The sequence below is a fragment of the Sarcophilus harrisii genome, chromosome 2, assembly GCF_902635505.1.
Source record: "Sarcophilus harrisii chromosome 2, mSarHar1.11, whole genome shotgun sequence".
Lineage (NCBI taxonomy): Eukaryota > Metazoa > Chordata > Mammalia > Dasyuromorphia > Dasyuridae > Sarcophilus > Sarcophilus harrisii.
The window spans coordinates 612,994,026-613,019,434 of NC_045427.1; the positions used below are offsets into that span (position 1 = coordinate 612,994,026).

General features: G+C 37.4%; 1 protein-coding gene across 6 annotated transcripts in view; it reads left to right on the forward strand.

Annotated features, from left to right (window-relative positions):
- The window catches only part of CFAP70 (cilia and flagella associated protein 70), a 67,629-nt gene that overhangs the window by 22,881 nt on the left and 19,339 nt on the right, over positions 1 to 25,409 (forward strand). For 5 of the 6 annotated variants that reach the window (XM_031956514.1, XM_031956513.1, XM_031956516.1 and 2 more), the window contains 7 exons: positions 2,528 to 2,668; positions 3,454 to 3,531; positions 5,613 to 5,704; positions 10,153 to 10,213; positions 15,653 to 15,844; positions 17,230 to 17,361; positions 22,827 to 22,955. In XM_031956514.1, the coding sequence (XP_031812374.1) occupies positions 2,528 to 2,668; positions 3,454 to 3,531; positions 5,613 to 5,704; positions 10,153 to 10,213; positions 15,653 to 15,844; positions 17,230 to 17,361; positions 22,827 to 22,955 (825 nt within the window). The remainder of the gene's footprint in view (positions 1 to 2,527; positions 2,669 to 3,453; positions 3,532 to 5,612; positions 5,705 to 10,152; positions 10,214 to 15,652; positions 15,845 to 17,229; positions 17,362 to 22,826; positions 22,956 to 25,409) is intronic. The other variant, XM_031956517.1, reaches the window with a different exon arrangement.

A 25,409-nucleotide genomic window follows, 5' to 3' on the forward strand; every position in this document is an offset into this window, starting at 1 on the left:
CTGGTAGATAGTAGGTACTAAATACCTGCTGATTGATCATTATTGATGCTAACAGAAGAGAACAACCTATCAGTCCTCCAGATCACTGGAGACCATGGCATACAAAATTGAAAGAATTGGTTATACATACTCTGGGAGAGGACGTATTTCTAGGGGTCCATTGTGCCCCCAAGCATTGGACCTGCTGTCACCTGAAAGGGGGATTTGATTTCTGCTTGACTCTGGAGAACAGAACCAGGAACAAGAGGATTAAGTTGGACAGAGGTACATCTGGACACTGCAAAAGTGGAAGCTTTCAAGCAGAGATTGAATGGCCATTTGTGGAGGATCTAGAGAAGAAATTCTTGGTCAGGGAAAGTTGAACTGAGTGGCCTGTGAGGTTCCTTCTCTCTTAGATTCTCTGGTGGCTAATGAGTGAATGAATAAATAAATGAATGAATGAATGCATGAAAAGCATTTATCGTGTGTTTATTATGTTCCAGGAGTTGAAGTCACAAATACAAAGGTGAGTCCTGTCCTTGTGGAGCTTGTATTCTAGCAAGGGAAACAGCACATTTTGACAGTGATAGCTGGGGAAGGAAGTTTGGATCTTGGAAGCTATGATCTCCTGGCTGCCTTTTCTCAGTCCTCCTCCTTCTTGACCTTTCTGCAGTTTTGGATGCTGATGGCTCCCTGTGCCCCTCACCTTGGGTAATATCTCCCCCTTCATTTCCACGACACAGCTGTCTCCCAGTTCTACTCCCATGTGCATAGAATCCTTTGCTCACATGCCAGCTAAGTATTTCTGCTCTCCATTTTATTCTGTATCATCTACCTTGGTGTTCTTCCCTCTTCCTAGGGCAGCAGTTATCATCCAAAAGCAGATGGCTCCCACGTCTTTGTCCTGAAGTTCAGTTCTGATCCACTTCTCGCAGAACATCTTCCCCTCCATGGCCCACTGGTGTTTTGGCTTCTCCATTTACCCACTCAAACTGTTCTGTCCTGTTCATCCTTCCAGTGATCCAGGTTCATGGTCCCAGTCATCCTTTGCTTTTCTCTTTCACCTATCTACTGCCTTCTAGTCAGCTACCAACACAGATCCCCTTTCTTCTACTTCTCTTCAACACTTAATTCAAGCCTTCACCTCTTGCTTACATTATTATAATCGCCTCTGCTTTCATTGGGAGGTAAGTAGGTGGTGTGACGGATGGAGCCACCAGGTCTGGGGTCAGGAAGGCTTGAGTTCAAATTCAGCCTCAGACACTTAGTTGCTTTGTTTCTCTAGGCAAAACACTTAACCTTGAATGCCTCTGTAAAATGAGGATAATAAAGTCATCTACTTCCTAGAGTTGTTGTGAAGATAGAATAGGATTATATTTGTAAATAATTCAGTTTTATTTCAATCAAATCAATTTCAAAACAATAATAAATACTTATTTCCTTCTTTCTGTCCAATATGCCCTTCATATAGCTGCCAAAATAATCTTCTTACCAAAATAACTATGTCAGATCTCAAGTCAAACCTTTTATTTCTATAATAAAATGCAAACTCCTCAACTTGGCACTGGAGGCTTGCCATTATCCAGCTCCAGTCTACTTTTCCCATTCCTATCCTTCATGGACGCTGTGTTCCTCCTTCATCCTCCTCCTCCATCTTCCTCCTCTTCTTCCTCTTTCTCTTCTTCCTCCATTCTCCTCCTCCTCCTTCTCCATCCTTCTCCTCCTCTTCCATCCTCCTCCATCCTCCTCCTCCATCCTCCTCTTCTATTCTCCTCCTCCTCCATCCTCCTCCTCTATTCTCCTCCTCCTCCATCTTCCTCCTCCTCTTCTTCCTCCTCCTCCTCCTCCATCTTCTTTCTCTTCTTCCTCCTTCTCCTCCTCTTCCATTCTCTTCCTTCACTCAGGCTAGTGCTGTTGTTGAACTCAATTTCCTTTGCATGTGACCTAGAACAGAGAATATACTATCTATGGTTGATTACTGCATTTTGTTTTTTGACTCAAGTTACTTTGGAGTGTCTGGTAAAAGTAAATGTAACCCAAGTCCTGGTTTTGAGTAGGTCCAACCCACGGAGTGTCTTGAACCTGCATACTCTTTCTGGAGACCTAAAGATGGCTGCATAATTCTAATAATATAAAAAACACAACACATAAAGGCAACCCAGCTTGGAATAAATGTAAAGATTAGTATTGATTCTCAGGGTCAGAGGCTGGTAGATGCTGAAATGTGGCAAATGAGGCCAGTTAAAATTCGGTATTGGTCTTGCTTATCACAAAAGAGGATTATAGGAGAAGAAAATAAAAAGGATATGATAACTTTATAAAAAACCCCAAAACACTTTTAAAAGTATAAGATAGCTTCACTTCAAAACTCACTGAGATCCTTAGGGAAACAGGGGAACTGTTTAGTAATCGAGGTCATGTTAGCTTTTTGATTCCCTAATATTGTAATTAAGTAAAGCACTGAACTGTCAAAAAATGACTTATGAGCTTGTCTTTACTTTGTCTTATTTTCCCTCTGATTGATTCTTTCTTTCTTTCTTTTTTTCAGACAAAGTGCCTGTTCAGCCTTTTCCGGGATCTTGGACACCAGAGTAAACTGGGAAACGTTACAGGGGTCAATTCCCCGCTGGTTAAACCAATTCTCTCCAAGAACCTGAGGGAGGAAAAGCCGCCCAAAGAGAAAGACACTGTAAGGAAGGTGTGGAGCTTAGAATATGTGCGGCATGGCAGGTCAAAAATGTCTGGAGGTGGTACTTGAGACTAAAGTGTCTTCTAAACTTATTCCTCATGTGCAGTCTCAGGTATTCAGAATGCATTCTTGACCTCCTAGTGCTGCAGGAGAGCGGTGGGTTCAGAGGTGCACGGAGAACACTAACACAGGATTCTCTTTCAGTCGAAGCTTTATTTTGCAAAAGCAGGTGGGCCAAGGAGCATGGGTAACTAATTGGCAACTAGGGTCAGCGCCAGGAATGCATGTGGACCATAACTCTGGCTCTAAGCCATAGTTAGAAATACTAAAATTGCCAGAAATGCAGAGATTGTTAGACACAATGTCTTTTTAGACAGTATCCTGGCCAGGGGACTTACTGAACTTAGAAATAGTTAAAGCATCAAAGTGGTTGCCTGAGTTCAAGGAACAGTTACTCAGGGAGTATTCCTTGAAAGCTCAAGTGACTCTAACTGTATATTACAGACAGGTCAAAGCTGATCTGGAGGGATCTGATCAGATCATCTGATTTCTGCATTCTGTGGAGAGAGTTTCCTCCATTGGAATTCCCCTATACCTATGAAATCACAGGTCTAGATGTAAAACAGAATCACCACCATAGCAGCAATAAGAGCAATGAGAAAGTCATAGTTTATAGCATTGTCTGTATTGCTTTCCTTGCTAATCCAGAGACACATGATATTTTGTCTGTTGAGTTTTGTGCACTTTCTTTCTTTCCTTTTTTTTTTTATTTTTATTTTTTACAGACATCTAGTATAAAATCCCAGAGCTCAGACAACCCTCTGGAAGGTGATACTTCTCTGAACCAGAATTCAGAAGGACAGGTAATAATGATTCAAAGGCAAAGCCAGACTTATGCAGAAGTCCCATCTTCTTCCTGAGTGTGCATTCTGTGGAAGCTATATTAGACAAGTGTTCATGAATTTTCTGAGTTTTTCAAACTTTATTAGCTTATGTTATAAAAAAAATCTATAAGGAAAGGGCTATCCACACAGCTCCAGGAGACCATCTAGGCTCATGGAAAAGAAAGTACATTTTGAGGGCACCATCCTAACTGTAAAATTTTTTCAAAGCCAGGCTTCAAGCCACAACCTTTAAATCTAAGCCACTATTATATAGGCATCAATTTTTTAAAATATTGTTTTATTTTTTCTGGTTATATATGTAAATTAATTTTTAATATGCATTTCTTTATGAATCATGTTGGGGGAGAAAACCCCCCCCAAAAAAGAACAAAAGAAAAACCATGAGAGAGAAAAAATAGAAGAAAAAGAAAAAAAAAAGTGCACATAGTATGTATTGATTTGCATTCACTCTCCATAATTTTCTCTCTCTGGATGTAGATGGCATTTTCTGCCCAAAGTCTATTGAGATTGCTTCAGATCACTGAACTGCTGAGAAAAACAAGCCTTTCATAGTCGATCATTGCATAATCTTGCTGTTACTATGTACAATATATTCCTGGTTGTGCTTGTTTTGCTCAGCATCAGTTTGTGTAAATCTTTCCAGGCCTTTCTAAAATCAGCTGGTTATCATTTTTTAAACAGTAATATTCCATTACTTTCATATACCACAACTTATTTAGCCATTCCCCAATTATTGGGCATCTACTCATTTTCCAATTCTCTGCAAACACAAAAAGGGCTACTATAAACATTTTTTGTACAGGTGGATCCTTTCTCCCTTTTTTATGATCTCTTTGGGATGCAGGCCCAGTAGAGACACTGCTGGATGAAAGGGTATGCACAATTTTATAGCCCTTTGGGCATAGTTCCATATTGTTCTCCAGAATGGTTGAATCAGTTCATAACTCCACCAACAATGCATTAGTATCCCAGTTTTTCCACATCCCCTCCAACATTCACCATTATTTTTTCCTGTCATTTTAGCCAATCTGAGAGGTGTGAGGTGTTATTTTAATTCCAGAGTTACTTTAATTTGCATTTCTCTAATCACTAGTGATTTAGAGCATTTTTTCATCGGATTATAGATGGATTTAATTTCATCATTTGAAAATTGTCTTCAATTTTTGATTTGATAGGAATCAATTTTTGAGGAAGAATCATTAAGCCTAAACAGAATTTTCTTTAAAAATGCCTTTTCCATTAATTTCTACATTTAGTTTAATTTTTAACTGAAATGTATTTTATATTTTTCATAATGAAATCCCATGGTTTTTAAAAAATGTAATAAATGTGGAAGAAATGATTTTTCTTAAATTAGAAAATTTTTTCACATAACTTTCATGTCTTCCCAACAAAACAGAAAATTTAGAAATCAAATCAAATTAGAAGAAAAGTTACAGATATCTTTTGTATTCAGAGTTCTGTCAGAGGTACAGAGAAATGCATAACATGGTTCTTACCCCCAGCAACTAAAGTCCAATAAGGGAGAGATAATATGTATTATTCCGACACAGATGATATTAATTGCCAAATGAATAATAATGATAGTAAGTGTTGTGATTTCAGAGAAATAAAATAACTTCCTGTGGGCTATAATGTTTGGGAAGTTTTGTGAAAATGGAAGCAGTTAATTTGGAACTTGTGGTTTGGGCAGGATTCAGAGGAACAAAAGAGGAAAAGCAGTGTGGTCAGTGGATGGAGCCATGGGGTCATAGGGTCATGATCCTTAGGTAGGGGACAGAGCTTGAAGTTCTGTCACTGACTTCTCTGTGTAACATTAGGCAAATAGTCACCTCTCTAGGCTTCAGTTTCCTGTGAGTGAGTAAGGATCATTTATCTACCTACCTCTTTTGTTTCTCTTCAGCTTGATCTGTTGCTGGACACACAGTAGCTGCTTAATATATTTGTTAACTTAGAAATGCTGACACTTGTACTCCTCCACTACTGCCAAAAAATTTTTTAATAGAATGATTCAGAGAAAAGAAAAATTGTCTTCACAGCAATACGTGGAAGCCGGAACATACCTCCTTCTGGAGTTTGAACTGGAGAAAGCCTTAGTACCGAAGCGATTGTCAGAAGAACTTGCATCTCGGTATGTAAAAAGATTGACCAGATCTATGTTGTGAAAATAGTATAATGTTATTTAACAGCTTTGACCAGAGTCTCTGAATCCTATGTGCTGAGCAGTGAAATGGGAGATGGAATATTGAATTCTCCCCTTTTCTCTATGCTTCTGTCTCTTTGTGATATAATGAAAAAAAATGCTTAATCTACCAGATAATATCTATGTGGGTCATAGCAGACCCACATCTGTCAGCAGACATTTGGTGAGCACCTACTATGTGTGATAGGTACTGTGCTTAACAGTGGAGTGCAAAGAAAGGCAAAGATCAATCCCTATCCTCAGGGAACTTGCTTTCTAATGGAGGAGATAGCATGGAAACTACTATATACAGACAAATTACATACAGGATAAATTGGAGATGAACAGCACTAGAATTCAGGGAGATTAGATAAGACTTCATATAGAAGAGAGTATGTTCATGGGGACTTGAAGGAAGCTAGGGAAACCAGGGAAGCCAGGGAGTAGAGATGATAAGAGAGGAATCAGGGATGATGGATGTCAAGTGAATAGTACCCCATTGGGAAATGGAGTGTCTTGTGTGAGGATCTCCAAAAAGGCCAGTGTTGTTGGATCCCGGAGTCCAGTGGGAAGGTGTTGAGGAGGAGAGGGATGGTGTAAGGGTAAGAAAACTGGAAAAATGGGGAAGTGAGGTGTACCAAGTTATAAAGGGCTTTGAATGACAAACAAGGTTTTTTATTTAATCCTGGGAGGTAATATGGAGTTGCTGGAATTTACTAAGATGGGGAAGAATTGATCAGACCTGAATTTTAGGAAGATCCATTGAATAGCTAATTGGAGACTGAACTGGAATGGGAGGAGACTTGTGAAAGGCAGATGTGATGAGATAGTTAAATGGAAAATCCTAACTCAAATCTTAATCTTATCTATCTATCTATCTGTCTATCTACACACACATATACAAAACACACAAATATGTGTATATATGACCAAAGATGATAATATATGTAGATAATCAAATATCTTTTTATTATCTAGAAACAGCTGAGTTGACAGCACAGTAAGCAATAGTATTCATAGTGTGAGTGTCATTGATTACATTAAGAGGAATTAGAATTTTCCATTTAAGAATTAATCACTAACTTTTCTTAAACCTACTTGCCTCAGATATTATTCATATTAATTTATCTGGCTCTGATGGATATCCTTTGTCTTAACTATATGATATATATTTTAATATTTCGCTGACATTTAGGGTTTAGATAAAGTCAAATTTGCCCCTCATTGGGGCAGGGTGGTGCTGTGCACAGAGCCCTGCATTTTGAGTCAGAAACATTGAATTCTCACCTTCGTTCCACTATTTATTTCCTCATCTTTAAAATTAGGAAAATGGCACTTGCATTGCTGCCTCACAGTATTAACACAAGGGTCAAATGAGGTTTTCTTGGGAAAGTTCTTGGACAGCTTAAAGTACTAAGTAAATGTAAGCTCTCAGTGCTGTGAGCCGGAGCTCTGCTATGATGTCTGGTCACTGCAGCCCATGGAGGTGTGCCTGAGGAATAAGCCAGCCAGTCCTGCCTGGTCATGGAGGCTTCTAGGATGGACCTCAGAGATGGAAGGAGTCTCTGGACTCTGCTGATGTTTGGAGACTTACCACCAGAACAGCACCCACACATTGGTTAATTTTGTTAGTCACAGCAGTTCAAAAGCCATCTATAAAGTGGTGACTGCATCTACGGAGTGTATATAGATCAGGAAAAGGTCACAAATCCCTAGTGGAGAGAGAGCAGGACGGACTCAAGCCTGCCAAGATCCTCACATGGACAATGGACATGTAATTTCACTGCTTGGAACCACAGTCCCCTCATCTGCAAGGTGGGAATAGTCGTGCCTTGTCATACCTACTGCTAAGCTAGGGTAAAGTGCAAACTCGGACTCCAAAGTGCGCTATAAGCTAATCGTCACCAGGTCCCTTCCTGTGTAGAGGATGGTCCTGGGAGTTTATTATTGGGCACTATCCCAAGGCAGAATGAGCAGAGATCATCCCTTGCAGTAATTGACCCTGTGCTTCTCTGGAGGAGGGAAGATGAAGGTTACGTCTCCTCTTGGGCATCCCTGCTTTTGTGCCCCCTGCCAGCTATCTAGAAGTGGAGTACCCATAGAGTAGGAGCAGTAATGTGGACATGGCTCTCCAGAGCAGGCTGGCACATTTGAAGTGGAGGAGGCCCAGAGTTCTTCCTGGGGAGGAGGCCGTGGAGCTGGCTCTCTCCTATGTGTCAGAGTCCCTCCTCCTCCAACAAGCAGCCTCCTCAGCTTTTCTCTTCCCTCCTCTCTATCTTCATCTCCATTAATTTCTTCCTCATTTCCTATGGATCTACTCCTGCTATCCTTAAAAAACCTTCCCTTAACCTAGTGGGCGTGCAGCAGCTTTGGAGTCAGGGGGACCCTGGGCAAGTCTCTGTGTGTTCATCCATCAAACAGGGACAATAATAGAACCAATTTCACAAACTGAAAGCTCCAATGAGAAAAAAGATGTGAAGCGTTTTGTAAACCTTAGAGCTTTATTTGTTTGCTAATGTTTCCCCAGGCTGTCCTCCTCTTTTCCACTATTCATTGATGATTTCTTGGTCAGTCATTTTTCAGTTGGGTCTGACTCTTTCTGATCCCATTTGGGTTTTGTTGACAAAGACACTAGAGTCGTTTTGCCATTTCCTTCTTCAACTCATTTTACAGATGAGAAAACTGAGGCAGACAGGCTGAAGTGACTGACCCAGGGTCACCCAACCTATAAGTGTCTGAGGCTGGATTTGGACTCATGCTAGCTGCCCCTTCATTGATAAATGACTATTAAAAATGGCCCCTGTTCCCTGCCACCATGCCAAGTCCTTCCCTTCCTTTCCTTGCTGTTACCTGTTTATTCATTCTTCAGTCCCTGCAAGTCTGGTTTCTGTGGAGGTTGATTTCTCTGAGGTTCACGATGACCTCTCAGCTGGACAAATGGCTTTTTTTCTTCCCCCACCTCCCTAGCTCTTTCTGTGGAGGTCAGCATCCCTTCCCTTCTGTGCTGCTTCTTCCCTGAGATGCTGCAGCTGCTTTCTCCTGATTCTCCACCTGTCAAGCTTACTGGATTAAGGCTTCTTAACTTGGGGTCTGTCACTTGTGTTTCATTGGGGTTTGATAACTTTAATACATTTGGTTTCCTTTGTATCACGTGTGGTTAATTATACGGAGCTGAAGCTTTGTTCTGAGCGAAGGTTCATAGACTTTATCGTATTGCCAGAGAGGTCCCTGACCAAAGTTTTTCAGAAAGCTTGCTTTCTATATTTCCTTCCTTGATCACATGCATTCTCACGTATTCACTTCTGTGCTCTGCATGGATGAGTCCAAATCTAGATGTCCAGCCCAGGCGTCTCCCTTGAGCTTGAGCCCCTCACCTCCCACTGCCTGCTGGACACTTCTATTTCTAGATCTCTCTGCTACCTCCTACTCATCATGTTCATATTCTCCCTCCCACTAGCCCTGCTCCCAATCTCTTAGCCTCTTTCCATACTATATATTCCATACTCTTACCGTATTTATTCGCACACATCTTGTATCCCCCAGGACCAGGGTTGTCATCTTAGTTTTGCATCTGTTTATCTTACACCAGGTACTGAGAGTGACCTTGGCCATAGTACAGGGTCAGTCCATTTTGTTGGTCTGAAATGATTTAAGAGCAGAGATGAACACTAACAGAGAATCTGCTGACTCATGACTAGGTGCTCTTAAGGCCTTTAAGATTTGGCCTTCTCAGAATTTATGCTACTATTGTGATAAAGAGAGTGTGTAGTACATAGGATGAGGAAAAGATTCTCTTGCTCTGTTAACCTCTTGGATGTTCAGCCCAGATAGCAACTTAAAAGTAACTAGATGGCACAGTGCATAATCCAGAGTCAGAAAGACCCGAGTTCAACTTTTTCCTCAGATATTTCCTAGAGGTATGACTTTGGGCAAGATATTAAATCTCTCAGCCCCAGTTTCCACATCTGTAAAATTAGGATAGTATAAGTACCTACCTCTTGGGATTGTTATGAGGATGAAGATGAGATAATATTTGTAAAGTGCTTTGCAAATCTTAAAGTACTATGTAAATGCTAGCTATTGTTATTGTTATTTTTCTTCCAGAGAACCATTTTGCTTTCATTTGAAACTATGAGTTCCTTAGCATAACCAAAAAATACGTAAAAGAAAAAGCCAGGAAACACATCTGGAAAAATATCAGACAAGCCCATTGCTTTCCTTGCTTGGCTTACACCAATACCTTATTTAGGGATGTTTCATTTGGATTTATAGTAAGTAAGAATGGAAACTGCCCTTCCCTTTGGGGCAGGAAGAATAGAACCATTCTAGGAATTCAATGTCATAAGCCTCCAGTATTTAATTATAGATAAAATATGACTCTTTTCCTCTCCTATCAGAGTCAAGGAAATCATTCCTATACGACCTGCCCTTGTCCGTCGAACAGGAGGAGCTCAGAAGGCAAGTACCAGAATTGAAATGAAATCACTATAGTTATCTCTTCCACATCTCAGAGATTGGGGGGCGCCCTGTGGTCTGGAAAATTTGCATAATTTTTTGACCCTGCCTTCATACCAGGGAAGAAGTCTGAATTTTTTTTCTTTTATGGGGTGTTTATAATACCTTATTATAAAATTTGGGTTGATAGTATATAGTAGTATACATAAATTTTATGCATTTCTGAGTTTCTAAACTTTTTTTCATGTCATTTTCTGGCCTTTGCATATTATCTGTGGCTTTCACAAAACTCCCCCCAAAATTCCCATTTAATTTCTTATGTCAATGGGCCATATATCAAAACCATGATGGGGAAGGTCATGATGTGAAACCCTAGTGTTAAGATTGTTAAGCATGTGTAAATGTAATGCTCCTGACTTTACATATCAGGTTAAAAGAATAGCCACTTTTGAATTGTTTATCCAGAAGTAGGTATTGGTTATTGAGAGAAAATTGCCTTCTTATCTTTGGTTCCCTTTGAAACCAGTGGTTTCCAGTATAAAGGTGTAATCTGTGTCTGTAAAAGGGAATTTGCTTTCTGTACTTTCAAATGCAGGGCTTTATTAGCATTATTTGTAGCCAGGTACAGTCAACAAAGCTAACTGCCCATGAAATTATATTTATACAGTGACTTGGGTCTTTTGTATCATAAAATTGTATCAATATTTTTTGTGGATTAAATATGTGAGATTGATGGGAGAAACTTGGTGACCACTGAGTGTATTAGGCATTTTGTACCCAGGAATCCCAACTGGTACCATCTTGTCAAATGAAATTTCCCTAAGATATAAATATCCGTTTGTAGCAAGACTTTCTTAGGACCATTCAGGTCACAAAAGACTTCAAGAAAGTGGATGGGGAATTAATGTATGTATGTATGTTTTGTCTTAGAAGAGTTGGGATATATCAAAAGCTGTGAATGCTCAAAATGGCACTAAAGCTTTTGGACTACTCTGTTTTGTGGGTCTTTTGGGGATTGGGGGAAGATAAGGACCACATCAACTTTATATTAACAAAATACTTGGTTTACTTTGCACAGATAATAAGAGTAACAAATTTGATTTTTGTTTTGTTTTTTTTAATTCATCAGGAAACTGCCATGAAAATGGGTTGATATTGTGTTATAATGACCCATTATTACAAGGTATTGTGATAACAACAAAAGAATCTTATACCCTTTATATTGACCCAGTTGTTCAATTCTACAGTTATCACCAATAGTAAAAATCCCAAACCTTATGGAGTTATTTGAATGGTTATGAATAGGATTATTTTAATTCAAACTTCATCATTCTCAAAGTTAACTGTTATAAGCTGTCATCAGACTGGGAAGGAAATTAGTTTGCATTTAGAGTATTAATATATTTCTTTGAACCCACCTTATTAATTCAGTTTAAAATTTTGACTTCAAAGCCAGGATTCTTGACCTCCAAAGTTTCCAGGCTAGATTCCATAATGATTATGTTATTAAGGAAGGTAATTAATATTTGGCAAGGGAAGTCATGATCACTAAAAGTCAGCATGGTTTGATCAAAAATAGGTTATGCCAGGCTAATTTTATTTCCTTTTTTTTAAAAACAAGATTATTAGGTTAATAGATCAAGTTATGCCTTAGATTTCAGCATGGCAGTTGATGAAAGTCTCTTAATCTTATCGGTGTGAACAAGTTGGAGAGAGATAAATTGTATGTTAGTATGGTTTAGATAGATCTAGAAATGGTTGAATTCCTGTACCCAAAGACTAGTGATTATTGAAAGAATGTTTAATTAAATGGAATAAGGCCTTCACTGGCATATCATGGTATTCTAGTCTTTTATTTTTTTGTACTTAATAGTAGTTTTTTCCAGTTACCTGTAAAGATAATTTTCAATATTCATTTTTGTAAGATTTTGAGTTTCAAATTTTTCTCTTCTTTCTCCTCCTTCCCCCTTTCTCAAGAGGGCAAACAATCTGATATAGGTTGTACATATACAATAATGTTAAAATTTCCATATAGCTCATGTTGTGAAAGAAGAATCAGAACAAAAGGAAAAAACCATGAGAAAGAAAGAAAACTGAAAATCGTCTGCTTCAATCTGCATTTAGATGTCATTCTTTCTCTGGATGTGGGTGGCATTTTCCATCAGAAGTTTTTTGGAATTATCTTGGATCACTGTATTGCTGAAAAGAGCTAAGGCTATTATAGTTGATCATCATATAATGCTGCTGTACTATGTACAGCACAAATTGCACTATGTACAATGTTCTCCTGGTTCTGCTTACTTTACTTAGCATCAGTTCACATAAGTCTCTCCAGGTTTTTCTGAAATTCACCTGCTCATCATTTCTTATAGAACAATAGTATTCCATTATATTCATATACCACAGTTTGTTCAGATATTCCCTAGTTAATAGTCATCCCCTCAATTTCCAATTCTTTGCCATCACAGAGAGCTTCTATAAACACTTTTGTACGAGTGGGTCCTTTCCCCTATTTTATGATCTCTTTGGAATACAGACCCAGGAGTAAATACTGCTGGATCAAAGGGTATGCACAGATTTATATCCCTTTGCACATAGTTCCAAATTTCTCCCCGGAATGGTTGGATCAGTTCACAACTCCATATGATGCTCAATTTCTTGACCCTGTTCTGTTCAGCAATTTTTGTCAGTGATTTGCATGAAGTCACAGAGAAGAACATGCTTTTCAGTTTTGTAGATGGCCAGAAACTAAGAGAGTAAACAAATAAATTGAATATTAGATTAGGGATTCAAAAAGATTTCAATAAATTAGAACTATTCAGTTCAATTCAATCCAAATACTTGGTACAAAGCATTTGCTAGGCATTGAAAATATAAATGCAAATGAGAAATATTTTATTGGGGGTATATTTCATGTATATAGGTCAGCAAATACAGAAAACAAACTTGAAAAAGAAAAAAGCATTAACGTCTGAGGACAATTGGGCAGTCTTGATAGTGAAGTCTTGATAGTATGGGAGCTGAGTCTTGAAGGAAGCTAAACATTCTGGAAAATGTCTTCATATTACAGTCATGGAGGAATGGATTATGTAGATACATAGGATTGGGACATATAATAACATGTCTGAGAAACAGTTATGTAGTTTAGCTGGAATGTAGAATATACAAAGTTACGTATTATGAGACATCAATCTGGAAAGCTAGATTAGAGTCAAATGGTGATAGGCCTTGAATAATAAAATGGATATTTTATCCTAGAGGTAATAGGGGGCCATTGGATGTTTTCAGAATGCAAAGTAACATGGCTAGACTTGTCGTGAAATTTTATTTTGGAAACTTTATGGAGATTTGTTTTGACTTACTAATCTAAAAAGGTTAATTTCTTTTTTTAATTGAATTTTCTTTCAATCAGTTAAAGTCCTCTAGCTCTCACCTTCCTCCCCTCAATCCCATTGAGAAATCAAGAAAAATGTTTTAAAAGCTCTGTTACAAACATGTATGGTCAAGCTGAATAAATATCCACATTGAACATGTACAAACATGTATATATACATATATATATATATCAATCATTATTCTGAGTCTATCATCTCTTTGTCAAGAAATGAGCAGCATATTTCATGAGTCCTCTGGATTTATGGTTGATTGGTCATTTATCAAAGTTCCTAATTCTAAAGTGGTTGTTTACAATATTGTTATTGTTTTATAAATTGTTCTCCTGGTTCTGTTTTCTTTATTCTGTTTATACCAGTCTTCACAAATTTCTCTGAAACTAGCCCCTTCATTATTTCTTACAGGACAATAATATTTTATTACATTCATATAATACAAATTGTTCACCTATTCATAATTAACTTTTACTCCTTTAATGTGCAATTCTTTGCCATTTCATAAAGAGCTTCTATAAACATTTTTACAGTTATTATAGTTATAGTTTTATAATTATTATATAGTTATAGCTTTTTCCTCTTTCTTTGGCTTCTTTGGAATATAGACTTCATAATGGTATATTGCTAGGTCAAAGGGTATGTACAATTTAATATTATTTTGTAGCTTCAAATTGTTTTCCCGAATGGCTGGGTCAGATCATAAATATGGTCATACAAAATGAATTCTTACATTAGCTATGTCAGGAAAAAAGGAAGGAAGGAAGAAAAGATAAGAAAGAAAAAAATAGTCTTTAGTCTATATTCTGAGCCCATCAACTCTCTTATATCAACTCTCTTATATAGACCTTCCACCTATCCAACAAACATGGTTAGTATGTTTTCATCATCAGTCCTTTGGAATTGTAATTAGTCATTGTATTGATCAATTACTAAGTCTTTCAAAGTAGATTCTTTTTTCAATATTGCTATTATTGTATAAACTGTTCTCCCATTTTTGTTCACTTTGTTTTGTACTAATTCATGCAGTTCTTTCCAATTTTTTAAAAAACCATCCCTAGCATTGTTTCTGTAATTTCTTTGGGGTATAGACCTAGAAGCATTACTGGGTCAAAGGATATGTACATTTAAGGAGGTTAGATTTTGGGGCAGTTCCAAATTGCTTTACAGAATATTTGTAATAGTTCAGAAAAAGTACTTGTTAATGTATCTGTTTTCTTACAGCCATTATTGGTCATTTTTTGTTCACTTTGTCAGTTTGATAAGTGTAAGATGATTCTGTAGAGTTGTTTTAATTTATATTTTGCTATTTGTGATTTAGAGAATTTTTAAAAAGATAATGGCTATTGATAGCTTGGATTTCTTCATCTGTAAATTTCTTATTCATATCCTTTGACTATTCATTAACTGGAGAGTGGCTTTTATTCTTGTACATTTAACTCGTCCATATATATCTTAGAAAGTGGGCCTTCACCAGGAAGATCTGCCGCCCAGGGTTTTTCAAGTTGAAATTTAATATGAATAAATGTAAAGCCCTAGCGGTAGGCTTAGGAACTCAATTTTCCTATATGCAGGAAAAAGGAGATATGGTTCTACTATAGTTTATATAAAAATAACCTGAGGATTTTAGTCAGCTCTAAAGGTGTTTGGTGGAAATATCTATAAATATATGATAGCACAAGAAAGAAAAGAAGGAAGGAAAGAAAGAAGAATTATCTTTAGTCATATCAATTCATATTGTCCAAAATGAGGGAGATGATAGTATTGCTGGAGTATTGTGATTAATTTGCTACATTTTTGTAAAGACGATGATTGACAAGGTGGAATTCACTCAAATTGCTTAATATAAGTAAAACATTTCCTAAAAACTAAGCAGTCAAATAGGCTGACTTTGGAGCTATTTTCTATGTACTAGAGACTTTTAGGTGAATGCTCTTTAATTGCTTTGTTGAGGTAGTTGAAAAGAGTGTGTCTGATTTGGATTAGGAGATCTCTATAGTCCCTTCTGTCTCTGGGGTGTTATGATTCTATGATTCTGATTCCTCATTTTTACTAGGCAGTGGATGATTACCACACTCAGATCCAGAACATTGCCACGGCCATCTTAGATGAATACCACAAGATGTTTGGCAAAGAGCTGACTACAGGAAAAGATCTGGATAACCAAACTCTGGAGGATCACAAGTGCCAACTCAATTATGAGCTCAATTGTTCTGGAAAATATTTTGCTTTTAAAGAACAGCTTAAGGTAAAACATTCATTCAAAAAAAGTGTTTTCCTTATTCTAATCAACATATCACCCTCTTTACATTCTTTCTCCAAAGAGCTTTTTACTACCAGGAGAGGAGAGAAAATGACAGCTATTTAGTGTCAGGGCTAGGGCTAGAATACATATGCTCCTACCAGATCAGAACTTTTCCTACTGAACCAACTTGGTCCTATCCAAATAGACATATATATCGCCATATTTCTAGAAGCTTAAAATTGAAGATAAAGATCAATCAATAGTTATGCTATTTGAACATAATCCTGATTTCTCAATCTGCCTACACCAAAACAATATTATTGTATAATGTAGGCTTTCCCTGGGGCTTTCTGGGTTGACTCAGCTCAACTCATTAAAGATTTAATCAGGATGTTTTTTATTTGCTTTTATAACACTGTAATAAGTTTCTTGGGGAATAGAGAAAGTAGAAGACATGATTCCTATCTTTAGGGAGTTTCTAATCTAATTTAGTAAGAGAGAGAATACTGATTTCCCCCAGTCTTTAGTATAATTTAATATATAAACACCAAGGCCCACCTTGGTTCCTCTTCATGCCACACCTGATGAAAAAAAAATATAGCATCTCTGGCCTCAAGTAAGTTATTTGCTGACAAAGTATTATGGCTACTGCTTTCTCTATTTATTCCTACAATGTAGTTTCATACAAGAAAGAATATTCTTCATTTCTCTCTAGTCTGTATTCATTTCTCCACAGAAATAAATGCTCTTTTGGGAATCTGGTTGCATTGAACAAAATCTTCAGTAGTCAGTATTGTAAAGAGCAATTTTATTAAATTATAATTAAACTTTTTAAGGCAGATGCAATTGACTTTCCAGCCTTAGCCTTTATTGTTGGCAAAGAGGAAAGTGGTAATATCCCACAAAAAGAAGAATAGGAAGATATGGTGGAAAATCACCTGGTAGAGCTGACTGGGTATAAGTATAGCAACAGGCATATTTAGCTAAACAGAGACAAAGTTGAATTGGAAAAGGAACTGCTGAGAACAATTTTACAATTGTAGAAAATATGCTGAACAAATGCAGCAATTCTGTGGCTAGAAAGGTTTCAAATACACACCAAAGGAGTATTCTCTTTTTATTGTCTGAGCACTAGCAAAGGTGGGAAAACAAAGTTCAGAGGGTCTTGTCATCGGGTTGACTGAAAAATAATGATTTTTTTGACCATAGCAACTTCCAAAGACCACCTATTAAGTAGATGGTAACAGAGACCAAGGGACAAATCATTTAGCCTCTGAAGAGTTAGCAAGAACGGGTTTGGTGCAAGGTCTGGATAGAAAATAGGGACCAGTTTTTTTACTTGGTGTATAGGAAAGTGTTGTGAGATGGACATTTCTGTATTCCTGCAGCATTCAGTGGTGAAGATTGTGAGAGAGAAGTACCTGAAGACAACTGCATTTGAAAACCAGGAAGAGCTGCAAGCGTTTATCAGTGAACTGTATATATTCTTAGTGGATCAAATGCATGTCATCTTGAACCAGGTACCTATAACCACGTTTTCCCTAACTTATACCCACAAAGAATAATGGCAGCACCCTAACCTTCCTCTACAGCAATGGTGTCAAAGACAAATGAAATGTGCAGGGTGTGTATTGACTTTGGGCACATTGTATTTTTATTTATTTTGTTAAATATTTCCCTACTACATTTAAATTTGATTCTGGCCACATTCAAGAATGTTGTGGGCCACATGTGCTGGCAGGCCAAGTGTTTGAGAACTCTGTCCCTGGGATCCTGTTTGTTCTATGAGTGTTCCCATTATTGTTTTCAGCCCCTGACTTTTTAATGGGACAAACACACAAATATGTTCAGTGTATGCTGTTTCTCAACTAACTTGACAGTGGTAATGTTCTGCCATATAGTTGTAATTTCTTTTTTCTACTAGCATTCATCTCTAACGTCCTGGAAGACACTTTTGTTAAGTGCATTGTCTCATCCTGGTACTCTCATAGACTCTCTTCAATTTTTCTTTCACTGCCCAAACTCATCAGAAAATTGACAAGATCACTGGTGATCCTTTTTTATTGAGAAAAGAACTTTCCCTTAATGTTGGGTTGATGGAATCTTTCACTAATGTGGACTTGGAAGCACTGACTTGGGAAAATGGTGGCAGTTCTGTGGAGGTACTAGATTAGAAGGGAGAAGGAGCAAAGACTTGAGGTAGAGACTTGGGATTCTTCTTTGTCAGGATGATGGTACCTAAGCCAAAAGACTAATTGGATAGGAGCAAATAGAGCTGGCTTGCCACTGACAGCCAGACTGATAGGTATCTTATGATATCTGAATATTTGTAATTCTGTTCTTTGTTAGTTTATTTTCACTTATCCTCTGTAGCTCATTAGTGAAATCTTTTTTTGAAAATTTTACCTTCAGTCTCAGGTGTTCAGTTTAAAGGGAAAAAAAAGGACAGTTATATTGAATTTAAAGATGGACTGGTAGTGTCAGCATTTGAAAGCTATAGTAAGGTAACCACTTAACTAATTTGGAAAAAAGGTTTCCAGTAGCAGTTTCCTGCCTTTACAGGGATGAAGGGCAGGTGACAGTTGGCCAAGTGCGCTCTGCTTGATTATACATAGCATGTAACGTCAGAGGTTGCTTGAAGGAAATGCCCAACACTACTTTTTTTTCTACATGGCAGTGTTTATCTTCTTGGTCAAGAGATCTGGTCAGTGAGAGTATCTTGGTGGCTCTCATCCCCATCCGTCAGGAAATGCTTTCTTTTTCTTTTCAGATTTCGATTTAACTGGCCGTCATATGAATAATACATGGTGAAATTGACTATCCAAGTATGGCTGAACTGTATATAGTGCTTTACTCAATGTTATTGACCTTACAGAAGTCACTTAATGCCTTTGAATTTTTTTCTCATTTGGTAAGACAGTTGGATTAGAGAATCATTAAGATTCTTTCTGGCTCCAAAATAATATTCCTAGGCAGAGGAATAAAGTGAAATATATTAGAATAAAAACCATATGTGTTACATGCCTGTGGCTCCTAAACCCTGGGAGCCCCAAATCAGTTCATAGACACCCATGAATTTAAGAGTACCCAGGCTCTAGTTCAGCTACTCAACCTTTAAATAGCCAATAAGCCACTACTCCCCCACAGAGCCCCAGAAGCATCTCCCATCTGGGATCCAAGGCTCTGATTTCTTTTTCAGCTGCATTTTTTCACTTGCTGCTTTACCTTTGGCTGTGATCTCTAATTCTGTTCATTGACAAGGCTGTATAGGGACTCCAATCAATCTTTGCTATGTGTTTATAATTGTGGAGAAAAAAAATCACCCCAGACAACACAAATGCATTGTTGGTGTAGTTGTGAAATGATCCAACTATTCTGGAGAGCAGTTTGGAATTATGCCCAAAAGATTATCAAATTGTGCATACCCTTTGATACAGCAGTGTATCTATCCCAATCAGGGATCCTTGTATCCCAAGGAGATCATAAAAGATTCCAAGTAGATCATAAAAGAGGGAAAAGGACTTGTGAAAAAATGTTTATAGTAGCTCTTTTTGTAATAGCAAGGAACTGGAAACTGAATAGATGCTCATCAGTTGGCGAATGGCTGAATAAGTTATGATATATGAATGTAATGGACTATTATTATTCTATAAGAAATGATGAACAGGCTGACTTCAGAAAAGTTTGGAAAGACTTACATGAACTGATGCTGAAGTAAACAGAACCAAAAGAACATTTGTTGTACACAGTAACAAGTAATGAGCAATTGTGATGGACGTGACTCTTTTCAATAATGAAGTGAACCAAGACAATTCCAATAGACTTGGGTTGGAAAATGCCATTCACAATCCAAAGAAAGAACTATAGAGATTGAATATGGATCAAAGCATAACATTTTAACCTTTTTATTGTTGTTGTTTGTTTGTTTGTTTGATAGAAACAATGTTTAAGAGTTTACACATTAGAGCTCACACCTTTGAGAGTTCACACATAAGCTCACACATTGGAGTTCACAAGTTCAGAAGATTCACAAGTCAGAAACCCACAATCCCACTCTTTCAGAGGAGGAATCAACCTTTAGGTTTGCATCTTTAAGAGATCATATTTAAGAAGCTCTTAGAGCTTCAGTCAGTCAGTTCGGGAGATTGACAAGCTAGAGACTGCAGTCGGGCAGAATGAAGGATTCGGAGGAGCAGAACCAAGATTGAGAGGGAGCTGGAGGCAACAAAGGACAAGCTGCAAGAGCTCTTGGAAACAAGCAGAGAGATAGACCTCTAAGAAAACTAACTGGGCTATTTTGGAAGAGACAATAAAAGATTGTACTTAAATCCCTGGCTGCGTTTGAGGTGATTATTACTCTGAACTGAAACTAAGACTGCCTCCAGAAAACCTCCCCAAAAAACCTGCTCCCAGAGAACGATCATATTTTAGAAAAGAAGAGAACACCACAGTTTTCTTTTTTGTGGTCTTTTTTCTTTTTGATCTGATTTTTCTTGGGCAGCATGATGAATATGGAAATACGTTTAGAAGAATTGCACACGTTTACGCTATATCAGATTGCTTGCTGACTTGGGGAGGGGAAGGGAGGAGAAAGAGGGAAAAACTTGGTAAACAAGGTTTTTGCAAAAGTAAATGTTGAAAACTATTTTTGCCTGTATTTGAAAAAATAAAATACTATTTAAAAAAAAAATCACCCCAGACAACCGTAAGAGAAACTGAGGCAGAGTTCTGAGCCAAAAACACTTTATTAGAGTCTGACTCCCTTCCAGTCAAGTGGACTCCCAACCTCCCCCTCAATCTGATGTGCTTTTCAGGGCACTACTTTTATAGGGTTACAATTATGCTAAATAGAAAACAGCAATTTCTTTTTTTAAAACTTTTTTAAAATATATTTTTATTTTCCCCAGTTACATGTAAAACAGTTTTTTACATTAAAAAAAACAACAACTTTGAGTTCCAGATTCTTTCCCTTTCTCTCATCCCTAACCCCCATTAAGAAGACACATCTGTAGTTATGCAAAAATATAAAAGTAATGTGGTGAAAGAAAACATAGCTCTCTCTCCTCTCCCCCAAGATAAACCTTCAAGAAAAATAAAGTAAAAAAGGGTATCTTTTAATCTGTATTCAGACACAATCAGTTCTTTGTCTGTGATGAATAGCATTTTTCATTGTAAATCCTTCAGAGTAGTCATGTTTGATTGTTTTGCTGAGAAGAGCAAAATCATTTACAACTGATGATCTCAGCTATTACTTTGCTATTACTTTGTACACAGTACATTTCACTTTGTTTTATTCATAGAAGACTTTCCAGGTTTTTCTGAGAGCATCCTGCTCATTATTTCCCATAGAACAATAACATTCCATCATAATCATATATAACAGTTTATTCAACTATCCCGCAATTGATGGGTATCCCATCAATTTCCAATCCTTTGCCCTGCAAAAAGAACTGCTAAAAATATTTTTGTACATATAGGTCCTTTCCCTTTTTTAAAAAAATCTCTTTTGGGATTCTTGCCTAGTAGTGGTATTGCTAGGTCAAAAGATCTGCATGATTTTATAGCCCTTTAGGCATATCAAACAGCAATTTCATTGGATACCATAATTAAGGGCTAAAATATGAATGCCAGCAGGGTCACAAGGTTGTGGGATGGTCAAGTCAGAAAATGTTTCCACTGACTAGACGATTATAAGATGGAACAAGGTTGTGGGATGGTCAAGTCAGAAAATGTTTCCACTGACTAGACGATTATAAGATGGAACAAGGTTGTGGGATGGTCAAGTCAGAAAATGTTTCCACTGACTAGATGATTATAAGATGGAACAAGGTTGTGGGATGGTCAAGTCAGAAAATGTTTCCACTGACTAGACGATTATAAGATGGATGATCTACTTTTGGGTTAGACAAAGGGAGATAACACATACCCAAGATCATTTTGGGGGTCAGGAGAAACTTAAAGCTTTCCATCTTGCCAGTACAGAATTTGAGCAAAACAGTGTAGAGAAATTTTATATCAGCATTCTCGTGGTGCAAATAGGCTTTATAGCTGATACACAAATTATTTCTATTATTTAAGCATGAGGTTTGCAAAAAGATCTCTATCAAAATCTATATCCCTTATATTCCTATATGACTCATACACAATATGAATTACTTATTTTTACACTTACTATTAGATAATTGACTAGATAACATATCACTAAATGAATAACTACTGCTCTTTTAAAAATCATAATGGACTAATACTGATTAGAGTTTAAAGAGATCAGCTTTCTCATCACAAATGAAGTGCTTGATTAGAGTCAAAGCCAACCCAGGCCCAGAGAGGGACTTGTGTGTTTGCTAGGCTTTCCTCTAGCTTTGAATCTGAGAACTCAAATGTCCACCCAACCAAGCTCTACGTAATTTCTGCTGTAACTCTTTAGCTCTTTTCATTTGTTAGGGGAGGCTAAGGATCACCTCCCTTTTATTTCCAATAGTAGGAAAAAAGGAAAGCACTGGTTCTTGTTCTATCAGAGGTCCTGTTTCTTCTCTTTACTTATTGCTAGGATGAAAAAAATATTTCTTTCCTTAATCATATTTTGAAAGTTATAATGGATCATCACTTATTCCTCAATACCTTTTTCACCTGAGTTTCTAAACTATAGTTATCTTTTGGTTGATTTATAAACCTATTTCCAACTTTCAGTGGGAATTAAACACCCAAAATCTTGTCTTGTTTTCCTTTGCTTCTTCCAATAGTTGAGGAACCTGAACAATATCTGTTATTCCCATGCGTTTACCTGCCATCTCTTTGCAAAGTTCATACATGATAAATGAATCTCTGAAGGTTTTCTTCCTGATTCAATTATACCTTATTAATTTATCTAAAAGAAAACTGCCAAGAATTTATATTCTTAGTTTCATACTTTTTAGAGTACTTAAAGCTTCTGTACACCTAATTCACTCTGTTTTCCCCATCTCACCTCTTTGTCTTTGAACAGAACATGCCAGAAGAGGCACAGGGCTCCACGGCTGTGGTCACCCCCACCTCTTCAGATCAACTCCGACTCTTTGCTTACGAAGCCCAGGTCAACGAAGACTTCCCTCTGGCCACAGTGTACTACGAGGAGGTTAGAGAGTCCCTCCTGGTCCTGGTGATTGATCCACAAAGCAGAAACCAGGAGGCCTTTCTGGTGTCCTGGGGGGTTCTCTGATCAATGCTCCTTGTGGGTGATGGGGCCCTTCATGGAGAGCAGGCCAATGGACTGGGCTTCAGAGTCATTTTCCTTAGGTCTCAAGAGTCATTATCTCTGGAGTCTGCTTCGACTCTGTGTTTCCAGCCAATGTGCTTCATTTCCATCATCCAGATATTCTCAAACTATTCAGCTCTCTTAGCATATTACTGAATAGTTATTTTGACTTCTATTTTCGTTCTTTCTTTTTTTTTTAATCTTATAAATTAAAAAAAATTTCAATAGTATTTTATTTTCCAAATACATGTAAAGATAGTTTTCAACATTCATTTTTGACAGATTTTGTGTTCCAAATTTTTCTCCTTCCCTTCCTTATCTCCTCCCCATCCTAAATAGCAAGTAATCTGATAGGTTAATTATGTGAAATTCTTTAATTTTTAAAATTCTTTTTTATTTTTAATTTAATTGGAAAAAGAAAGACAGAAAAGAAAAATAAAACAGAACAAAACAAAACAGAACACTGTCATGTGCCTAGCAGAATGTCAGGGAAGATTCAAAATATATCAGGGAATTTCCAGAAGGGAATATTATCCACATAGGATAAAATAATAGTAAAAGGAATTATATTCATGAGTATCCATCTTTTCTTTACTTCATTGTAGGATGCTTTGTGCACTTTTTAAACTTTGTTCTTTTTTTCCCTTTCATCCCCCCCTTCTACTCTCCCTAAAAGGCTATAGTTAAGCACAGTTATATTTAATAGATACATACAAACATACATACACACTCCCACCCCTGACCACACATATATACATACATTTACAGCTATCCACAGACTCACACACATATACCTATGTCTATGTACACACATACATAGAGCAACAATATACAATTTTTAAACATATTTCCATATTTGTCATGTTGTATAAGAAAAATCCAAGTTTTGTTATTTCTTAATATTTTCTAATTTTTTAAAGAAATGTTCCTCTGATATATGTACTTAACTCAGTATTATAAGAAAATGGGATCCTTTGAAGTTGTACAAAATTTGGTAGAACTGGTACTTGGTTATTTATTCTTTTAACTTAAATCAATTGAGTATAAATTATGTGATAGTGGCTGGGGGAGACACAAAGTTTACATAAGACAATAGTTTCTTCCTTCATGGAAAGATTACTTTGTAGTTCTAGTTATGTGACCCAGAGCAAGTCACTATTGGCCTCAGTTTCCTCCTTTGCAAAATGAGCTGGAGAAGGAAATGTCAAGCCACTTTGGTATCTTTGCCAAGAAAACCCAAAGGAGGCCATGAAGGGTAAGACGTGATTGAAAACAACTGAACAAAGTGGGGTAAGAGACTAGGACAGAAAACTGTACCACATAAGGTTAGATGGCAAATGCTTTGAAGAACTGCACAACAAAATGTTGGAGATGGCGCAAAGGCAAGGTCACGACAGCGAGGAGGGAATCCAGACAGGTCTGCTGGCCCAGGGGGAACCTGGCTGAGGGGCTTGGCAGCTCCCTCTAGTTCAGCATTGTGAGTCACAGCAAGGTGACGCTTTCTAAACATCCTTTCAATTAATGACCATGGTGAACTGAAAGAATTCACAAGGTCTTTACTCAAGGAGAGAAGGGAATGGTCCCAGCTGAGGATTAGTGGCCAAGCAGGATCATGGGATAGGGATGTTCTGGGATGGGCAGGCCCAGGGGAGCCTGTGCCCCACTCTTCATCATAGATGCTGAACACTTTGGTGAGGGTGTGATCCGGGTTTTTGTGTGCTGTGTATATTGGCGTCTTTAATATTATTTCTTTTGCCATTAAGTAAATGGTTACATAGAGAATCTAAAAGAGTCATTCTTGGGAGGAGATGGTTGTGTGAATCTCACCACTGTGTATTTGTGTCATGTCCTTGTGGGGGACTTGTGTAGATCTGGAAGGAGGGGCTAGGGGAAGCATATTTTCCCCTAACACTTATCCCCTAGGATCATGACAGAGTCTGAAGGTTTGTGGATCTTTTCTGGAACTTATGATCTCGGTCACCCGAGCTGTGATCCAGGAACACACTGCCAGCAGAAGTTCCTGGCTCTGGTGCCAATTATCTACTTAGTACCATGAAATTAGGAAAATGTTTTGTTTTTTTAATTAAAATTTTTTTAAAATTTTTTAAAGCTTTTTATTTTCAAAACATATATGGATAATTTTTCAACAATGACCCTTGCATAGTTTTGTTTCAGATTTTCTCCTTCTTCCCCCTACTCTCTCCTTTAGATGGCAAGCAATCCAATATGTTAAACATGTTAAAATATATGTTAAATCCAACATGTATAAACATATTTATAGTTGCTGCACAAGAAAAATCAGATCAAAAAAAGAAAGTAAATGAGTAAGAAAAC